Below are 9,448 nucleotides of genomic sequence, written 5' to 3'. Positions count from 1 at the left end.
GCCAAAAACTGAGAGTCAACGAGCCAGGCCCACAACTCCAGAGAGCAGCTGGAAATGGCGGTGAGGACCTGATGAATCACTTTTCAGGGAGCCGGGCCTCTCCTCGCCTTCCTCCTGGCTCTGTTCGTTGCCTTCTGATCTCTTTGTTGGGGACGAGAGCCACCCACGCGCCGCTCTCCGTCTTGTCTGGCAGTTCAGCTCAAGGTTGAACGAGGGCCTTTAGGCATTCTGTCCCCTCGCCCTCACCCCGGACTCCCGTGGATGACCTCCAGGGGCTGGGACCTCATCCGTTTGCTCCGAAGCTCGTCACAGAGGGAGGGAGTGAGACAGGTTGGAATCTGAAGGTGACAAGAAACCGGATTGGGGTTGGAAGGAGCTTGGTGATGCTGACCACGGGCTGACCTCGCTGAGAACCTGAGGCATTCCCAGAGAAGAGAGACCGGGGCGGGGCAGGGGCGGGGGGCAAGGGGGAGAGAAGACAAGGCAGGAGCACGGAAAGGAAAATGGGATTGGGGAGAGGAAGGAGAGAGAGAGGAAATTCTTGGGCATAGTCCTAATCATAGCCTTGAAATGAAATTTACTGCTGCACTCAGCATGGGAAGCCAGCCAGAGCCGCCAAACCAGCCCCCCTTCTGTTTGGATTAGGCGATGACATCATGGCCATGGGCCATCACTCCCAACACCAAAGGAAGGGCAGGATGGCGGGGCGGGAAACCTGAGCCTCCTGCCTCTGGCTTGCAGGGAGGCGAACCTGAAACCACGAAAACTCAGCCCCAACCATCCCCTGCTGAGCTGGGCAGCCAGTCCCCCAGCTGTCCCGCCCCTCGCTCCTGGCCAGCCCCTGGTCCCTGGAATGCCAGCTGTGGCTGCTTCCGGGAGAAAGTCAGGGATGGAGAAGAACTGGTCCCATCTCTGCTCGCTGGCCCTCCTCCCTAACCCGCCCATGCGAGGAAGCACGTGACCGCATGCCCAGGGCCAGAAGGAAGTGGCCTGGGCACGAGCAAATGCAGAGCAGTGCCCCAAAGCGAGCCACTGCCTGCTGTCTCTCATAGTCCTTTGTTTTCCATGTAAATGAAGCCTACGGGGGGCTCTGGGAAGAGCCCAGTTCAGGGAGAGCTGAGAGGCAGACAGGTGGGGAACCGGAGGAGAAAAGCACAGCTCCGGGGTGTGGACTTCTGGGGCACAGACTGTGCAGGAGCGGCTCCCTGGCCCTCCCTCGCTACGGGAAGGAGGGACGTGCCCTCCCTTGCAGGACTGGAGTCCCTTCTGAGTCACAGGGAGGCAAAACACAGCCACAGGGAGCAGAGGCAGTGCCATCTGAGAGTCCATGGGAAGCAAGGTCTGAAAAGGCTTCCCGGCCCAGGGATGAAACCACGGCTGTGCCAGAGCCGCCTCCCTGGAGGAAGTGTTTACGTGCTGCCGGTCTAGGCTGTCTGCTCTGGATACATCAGATGCGGCAGTGTCTTCAAGCCAACAACTTACTTCATGGGCTTTCTGTTCACCCCCAGGACAGCCTCCCTCCCTCCCTCCCTCCTTTCTTTCTGGAGTCACTCTAGAATGGATCAGAGCAGCATGGGTGGTGTGAGTACGCTGCCCGGTTTGCGAAGGCTGTGCTCTGCATAGTGGGGAGCGGAGAATTAAGACACAGGCAGGTTTGCAAGGGGTGTGCCCTGGCTCAAGGCTGCCTTTGCCCAGAGGGGACCTGCCTGGGAGGGGAGGAAGGGGGATTGACAGGGAGTGAAGGAGAGAGGCCAGGTCCTGCCTTCTTAAAGATGCTTTATGGGATGGCATAAAGTATAGCCACAGGCGCAGCCAAAGAAACCCCAATGGGAGGCGTGAGCCAAAAGCAGTGTAGAGGACGGGGCAGGAGCTTTGGAGAGTAAATGCCTAGAAAGAGCTGCAGCCAGGGCAGGCTTTAGTAGTGACGTACCGAAAATGTAGAGAAATGGCCATATTTCTGCCCCAAGTGCTGTCCATTTTAGGGTTGGACCATCATCTGAAATTGCTTTCCCCACACGAGGAGCAGGATATGACATCTATCTCATCACCTAAGTCCCCGTCACCCGGAGACATGCAATGAACTTTTTGGTGAACACCTGTTCACACATCCGTCTGCATCCCTGCATATGTGTAATTTCCCATAAATGGACTATCACGCATGCTGTATGCTCATGGACACATTATTATTATTATTAATTATTTTGGCCGTGTGGCTTGTGGGATCTTAGTTCCCCGACCAGGGATGGAACCCAGGCCCTCAGCAGTAAGAACGTGGAGTCCTAACCACTGGACTTGCCAGGGAATTTCCATGGGCACTTCTTAGACAACAATCTTTATACTATTTCTTGCCTTCCCTCTCTCCCATGAGAACCAGTATGGACAGAGCACCATCTCCCAGCCTGTTCTCTGGGTGATACGTGGGTACAGGGACCCTCCCTACGCATTACTATTTGCCCTACAGAAACGGAACCTTGTTGTTTATATCTGCATTTGGTCTCAAGACCAACGATTTTTATCAATTTCCCTAGTTAGGGATTATCAGCTAGGGAAGTTTTGCCACCCAGGGGACATTAGCAATGTCTGAGGACAGTTTGGTTGTGCAAATTGGGGGGAAGATGCTGTTAGCATCTAGAGGGTAGATACCAGGGTTATTGCTCAATACCCCCGCCATGCACAGGACAGCCCCGCTGTGCAGAGGACGGCCCCACCAGAGAAAGGTCTGGCCCCAAGGTCAGCAGTGCCGAGGCTGAGAAGCTGGCCCAGGAAGAGGATTCATAATGAAATTAATGAAATGAAACAAAAATCGAAACGTCCTTTAGAGTGTCCACGGCTGATCACAAAGATGTTCATGTTGACTGTGCAGTGACCCGTAGCCCATCTTCACGCCACACACAGGTCATTCTTATTCACCTTCTTGTCCCCTTTGGGATGTCCTATGGTAAACAGCCCCGCCAAGGAACTTTGGGGACAGATGTCTGGGCTGCGTGTGGCACCGCCACCTACTGTGGCCAGGAATCTGATGCCCGGAGTCGACACGGGGGTGGCGGTGGGCATCAAGACCCCGTTGCCAGCTGCCCATTCCTCTCCGGGGGCCACACATGACAAACCGCCAGGCACAGGGACGCATCCCTCACCCTCATCAGCCACCAGCTCCCGCGACCCCGGACCGGCCCGAGACACGCCCACTCTTTCGGGGCCAGATTCCTGAGCCTGTGGGACCGATTTTCACACTACATACTGTAGAGCGTCTGGCTCTCTGGAACCTGCCGGAAGGAGTGTGAGGCCTTCAGCTCCGCTCCAGCTGTCTCGAGGGAGAAAACACTCCAAGCTCAGGAGGAAATGGATCTTCGGTAAACTGGGAGAGCGAATCGAGTGAGAAGAGGCGTCTCTGATGCCTATCCTCGTGCTGGCTGGACAGGGCCTCCTCTCTGAGCCTGGTGAGGTCACTCTGACTCGGTTTACCTGAGAGGAGCAGGAAGGACCCTGGACAGCGTTTACGCTGCCAAGCCCAGCCCAGGATGTGTTTGCTAGGTGTGCTCCCACAGGGGTGGGACCGGCTGACAGCTCTGCTGGGCTCTGCCTTGAGAAAGTCTCTTTGGGAAGGAGGCAGGGGCAAAGTGGGCGTTCCTGGTGGGAAGTAGTGGCCCCAGGGGTTGCGGGTGGTGATCTGAGGGTCCTAGAAGCCCCCCTCCCCGGCCGGCCTGACAGGTGCTGCCCCCTCCTGTCTGTCCTGAGTCCTGCCGGGAGTCACAGATACAAGCCGAGGTCCAGCAGGCTGTGGTCAGAATGCACATGGGGGCTGGGCGGGGGTCTCCCGTATGGCTCCCCTGTTAGCCTGCCCCCTAAGATCAAGGTCCGGGAAGCTAGTTAGGAGAGAAGCCCATGGAGAGAGCTATCAGCCTTCGGGTCCTCCTTCTTCCTGCACGTGGGGCGCCCTGACCCTGACCTCCCTCCTTGGGCAGAGGTCAGAGCTGCGGCCCTCTCCCCACATTCATCCCCAGTTGCTGAGCCCTCTTGGCGGTGGAGCAGAGAGCGTGTGAAAGGGCATCTGTTGACACCGTAGTCAGATCCTAATGTACTTCTTGTCTTCAGTAGATTCCTCACCTGGGGCCTCAGTTCCCGTGGTTTTGAGATGGGAAGATTCTAACTAGGAGCACAGGCAGAGGACGACGAGGAGGAATGGAGAGGCCGGGGCAATGAGGCGGGGCGCCCAGGAGCCAAGGCCGCCACAGGCACCGTGAAATGGCTGGGCGTGAGCTTTCGGGGGCTGCTCTGTCCCTTCACCTGCTGTGCCCTCGTGAAAGTCGTTTAACATTCAATGCCTCCTGATGGCAGCCACCACATGCACCGATTTTAGAGCCTCTGCTCAGCCATGCTCAGAAATCCACTAGGAAGGGGACTTTATCATCGTTTTGTGGATGGGGAGACAGGCTTGGCAAGGCCAGCGAGGAGGCTGGGCTGCTGCAACTCTGAGTCACAGGTAAACCCTCTGCCCTCACTCCTGCCGATCCTACCACAGAGCTCCATCCTTTCAGAGGGGCCCGCTGCGCCCCTCTGCTCCAAAGCCTCCAGAAGCTCTGACCTCAGAATAAAACACGGTCCCCTCCCAGACCCTCTAAAATCTCCTCCATGGCTCCTCTCCCCTCACTTCTCTTCTCCTTCACCAGCTCAGGAGTCTTTCTACCCACTGGCCCAGGGACCATTGTCCGTTCTGTGGAGGCCTGAATGCCCAGCTCTCAGGACAATGCCCACTGCAGATGCTCAAGTAAGCATTGTTGATGGAAGGAAGGAAGGAAGGCCAGCCCAGGCCCCTCATTTCCTGCCCTGTGCCTGGCGTGGACCCCTAACCCCTTCTGCACCATCATCAACCTACCTGTAACGTATTTCTCACCCTCAGGTATACTTGATCATTTATGTGTCTATCTTGCCTGAAAGGCTGAGAGCCCCTAAGATAGATATTTGTTTCTTTCATAAACTGACAAATTGATTTCAGCTTCTGTAACGTTCAAGAGCATTTCGTTTCACTTGCAATAACAAAGAAAGAAAGAAATGAAAAGGCTACAGGCTGCCAACTTGCGATAATTTTCCAAATTAACTGTGCTTAAAAAATTAGCATTTCACAAATGACACGACTTTATTTTGCAGAAACAAAAGCCGAAAAAGTGACTTTGGAATTGTTAGAGTACTAAAAATAACTGCCCTGCCTATTTAACTTTTCTTCAAGTTGTCTGTTTCAAAGCACGCATAAACAGAAAGAAGCTGTTTTTCCATTGTTTCAGTATTTCCCAGTTTCACATCTCAAGTCAGCAACACAGTTTAGCGGGCAATTATTCTTTAATTGTGTCATTTTTCTCAGTTTACAACTCCCTGGCTAGATTACAAACATCCTGCTGGCAAGAACGAGGCTTTATGTGTAACAGTGCCCACCACAGAGAGGGCTCAGAGACAGGTAGACAGGGACCCCAGGGGCCACACTTTCTGTGCCATCCACACCTCTAAGACCCTCTGCCCTACCGTGGAACACAGAACTGTTTTGGGAAAAGTCCTTCAGTTCCCACATTTGTAGGCTAAGGGAGCAGAGCCCGGAAAATGCCTTCATCCGATCCTACTGTCTCCTGGGTTCCTGCCCCCACCCCCCGCCCCGCTGGCTGGTCAAAAATATGGTCAGTTTATATAAAATCCTGTTTTGTTCATAGTAACCACTCTCCCCTCCCCCTCCAACTCTACTGGCCAAGCGCACTTAAAATTCTAAGGCCTCCATTTGAAAAAGGAATCCTCGGTAAATTTCAGGAGGCCACCCAGCCAAAGGGGCCTGGGAGAGGGACGGCAGGGAACGACCCCTGCTCCAAAGCGCACATCCTTTTCCTCAATCCCTGGCTAGAATCTCAGGGACCCCAGGGGTGGAAGGGAATCAGGCAGTGTACATCTCCAGTGCCAAGCGGGAGGGGAAGGGGTGGTGCGTGGGCCGCCTGTGCCCTGGAGGGGTGGGCTGCGAGTCCCAAGTGCTGAGTCAGGGTCCACTGGGCACTGTCCTCCCGCAGCGCCCCCCCCCCCAAGCTCTGGAGATTTGGGAGGCTGCGGGGTACGGTCCCGGACGGTAGGAAGCCAGGTGCGCAGCGGCGGGTCCCGGCGGTGCCAGGCTGGACACAACAAAAGCCGGGCTTGGGGGAGGGCCGGGAGGCGCGGGAGGCGAGCGGGGAGGAGGTGGCTGGGAGCTCCCGGAGCCGGCATTGGCCGCCCGCCACTGGGGGGCGGAGCCCAACAATCCTCGGAGAGCAATAAAAGGCCGGCTCGGCCCGCGCCCGCGGCGCACACAACCATAGAAGGCAGCTGAGTATCGGCGACCAGGCTCGCGGCGCGCTCGCTCGCTCTCTCGTTCGCTCGTTCGTTCGCTGCCCCCCGGCCCGCTCTCGTCTCTGCGCTGCCGGCCGCGCCCCGCGCCCCCTCATCGCCCCCGCGACCAAGAGCCGAGAAAGTTTGTGCGGCGTGTGCGGGCCGGAGCGGAGGGCGCGGCCGCGGAGCGCCGCCCAGACCCGCGCTGCCCCGGCCGGCGAGAGGGGAGCGCCCCGAGCCCAGGCGGCGGCGGCTAGCCGGAGCCCGAGCCCGCGCCCCCGCCCCCCGCCCGCCATGGGCGCCGCGGCCCGCAGCCTGCGGCTTGTGCTCGGCCTCCTGCTGCTGGGGATGTTGCTCCGCCCGACCGACGCCTGCAGCTGCTCCCCGGTGCACCCGCAACAGGCGTTTTGCAATGCAGACGTAGGTAAGGACGGCGACCCCGCCCCGGCCCGGCGCCCACCGTCCCTACGGGACGTGCTGGACCCGTAGGTTTCGCCGGCGCCCCGCCCGCCCGCCCGCCCGCATCTTGCAGAGGGACCCAGCGCCCGCCTCCGGGGCCTCGGTGCCTTCTAGAATCCTGCAAGTTGATGCCAAAATCGTACTTTTTACCCCCTTCCTTCTCTTCCTTTATTTTCCTCTCTGCCGAGATGCTTCTCAACCTCAAAATTCCACCGAAATTCCGCTGCAGCTCCAGCCCCAGAAAAGGGAGCCAGGGAACGGATTGGATTTTGGCAGGCGGAGGGCCCCGGGATGCCAGCGCGGGGGGTGGGGTGGGGAGGGGGGGGCGGAGCGGGGAGAGTGCGGGACACAGCCTAGGGGGTGGGGGGACTCTCGACCTCGGTGGGTTGAAGGACCGGGGACCCCAGGAAGAAACTTTCACAGGTGAGATGGGACTTGGGCTCCTCTGGGCTTGGAGCTGAGTGGGGAAGAGCTGCGCTGCCTGGGCCTCTCCCACCAAGCCGCCTGTGGGGCTCACCAGATTAGGCTGGGGCTGGATGGAAGCTTCCCTCCCCTGGTCAGGTTCCCCAAGGGCTCAGTGGAGCAGCTGGAAAGAGCCCCAGGGCCGGCTCCTCCCACGTCCTGCCCAGGAGGCATTGCACACAGGGACAGGCAGGAGGGTCCTTGAGTGGTGACTGCTTTTTCAGGACATCCACACAAGCTGGGGACTTTGGTGACTGGAGGTTGCAGCTAGTATGGCTGCTCAGGGTGCCCGACAAATATCTGTTCCCCTCAGGACCCCTTGCTCCCCACACATGGGAGCTAGCGAGGAAAGGAGGAGAGCCCAGCTATTTGTTCTGATAAGCAGAGGGGCAGGAGACAGAAGTGGGGAGAATGCAGCAGAAATGGGAGGAACCCGCTGGGCCCTGGAGGTTTCCATCCAGTTCTGGCACTTGCAGGCCTCTACTGCCCTGGTGACAGTCAGCCAGGTTTTCCTGGGGCAGGTTCAGTTTAACCAAAAGGATGGGTGCACAGCAGGTGGGCCTCTGCAGCTCACTCTCACCTCCTGACAGGTTTGTTTTCTGCTACTAAGTCTCAGCTGCCAGCCGTGCATCCTCTTGCCAGCTGTGGTGAGGCTGGGCTGCCCTCACCTGTGCAGACTCAAAGGCAGGGTCTCCGGGTTTCTCCTCTTGTCAGCCATGCCCCTCTGATCTCCCCACACTCCCCACGGCTCCTGGCCACGCTTCAGTTGGCCCTTGGAGCTGCCGCTGTTGGCCTGGCGCGGGAAGTCTTCAGGTGACCCTACCTGTGCGCCTCACGTAGCTCAGGCCACCTGCACTTGGGGCACGGTGTGTGCTTGCAGAGTGGTTTCCACACAACCCGAACTGGGGAAGTTCTCCAGTTTGGCTTCGCTGCTCAGCAAGACTGGTGGGGGGAGGAGAGGCTCCTCCCAGTGGCGGAGCCAGGATTGGCCTTGCATGCGGTGTCCCCTGGGAGTCCAGGCCTGTCCAGGCCCCTTGCGGAGAGAGAGGCTGTGCTTCTAGGGCAGAATCAGGCCCAGGCTCATAAGGAATCCGTGGCTCAGGAGACTCTAGGGCTTGGTTCACAGGGGCTGAGCAGGAAGGGGTCGGGCCTTGGGTCCACCTCACACCCCTCGGCCGCACGGAGAGAACGCCCAGCCAGCCACTCCCATCCTTGCCCAGTGTCAGCTGAGGCAGCGCTGGGGCCGTTTCTGCTTTGGGTTTGGATCAAGGGCAGCAAAGGTCAGGGTGCAGCAGTGTCCGAATGCCCCAAGGCCCCCTCTTGTTTTGCGCATTACCCTCTCCTCCACCTGCATCTGCTGGCATTTATGGCTTAGTCATCACATCAGCATCATCGTAGAGCCAAAACTTTTAACCCCAGCCCAGCTCAGAGGTTCCACAGGATCGCGCCACAAAGCCCATTACATTAGGTTCCCATGGCTGCTGTAACAAGTGACCACAAACTGTGGGGCGTCAAACAGCGAGAATTGATTCTCTCCCAGTTTAGGGGGCCTGACATCCAAAATGAAGGTGTTAGCAGTGTAGGTTCCTTCTGGAGGCTCTGAGGGAAAATCGGTTCCACCCCTGGTGGCTCCAGCAGTCTTTAGTGTCCCTTGGCTTGTAGACACATCACTCCAGTCACTGCTCTGTCTTCTGGTGGCCTTCTTCTCTGTGCGTGTGTCTCTGTGCCCTCTCCTCTTATTAGAATACCCGTCGTTGGATTCAGGGCCCTCCCTAGTCTGCTATGACCTTATCTTAACTTGATCATATCTGCAAAGACGCTATTTCCAAATAAGGTCACATTCACAGGTTCTGGGTGGACATGAATTTGGGGTGGATGCTGCCCAGTGTTGTTCCATGGGCAGCCCTTCTGTGCTTAGTCAACTCGGGATATGTCCCAGAGACATCCCGGGGTGGCCATGGAGTGAACCCCACAGTGAAAGCTGTAGCCTTTCCACATGTGCCTCTCCTTTGGGTGGTGCAAGTTCATGGCTTCTGGGTGATGATTCCCCGCTCTGGCCGAGAGCATAATTGCCTCGGGTCTGGGTCTCTTTGTAGACATCGAACGTCTGGCTCAGACCTTGGCTTTTGTAGTTTTAAAGCCCTACAGGTGACTGTGCCACCAGGGCAGTGGCCTGGGGGTTCAGGAAGGGTGA

General features: G+C 57.8%; 1 protein-coding gene across 1 annotated transcript in view; it reads left to right on the top strand.

Annotated features, from left to right (window-relative positions):
• The first annotated feature begins 6,318 nt into the window (after positions 1–6,318).
• Positions 6,319–9,448, top strand: part of TIMP2 (TIMP metallopeptidase inhibitor 2) — a 51,505-nt gene continuing 48,375 nt past the window's right edge. Inside the window, exon 1 of the mRNA XM_082678081.1 lies at positions 6,319–6,757. Within this exon, the coding sequence (XP_082534207.1) occupies positions 6,628–6,757 (130 nt within the window). The 5' untranslated portion in view covers positions 6,319–6,627. The remainder of the gene's footprint in view (positions 6,758–9,448) is intronic.

Source organism: Grampus griseus (genome assembly GCF_964374135.1).
Source record: "Grampus griseus genome assembly, chromosome: 20".
NCBI classification, from domain to species: domain Eukaryota; kingdom Metazoa; phylum Chordata; class Mammalia; order Artiodactyla; family Delphinidae; genus Grampus; species Grampus griseus.
The sequence above is the reverse complement of the archived record's forward strand: the minus strand, read 5'-3'. Positions and strand labels throughout refer to the sequence as shown.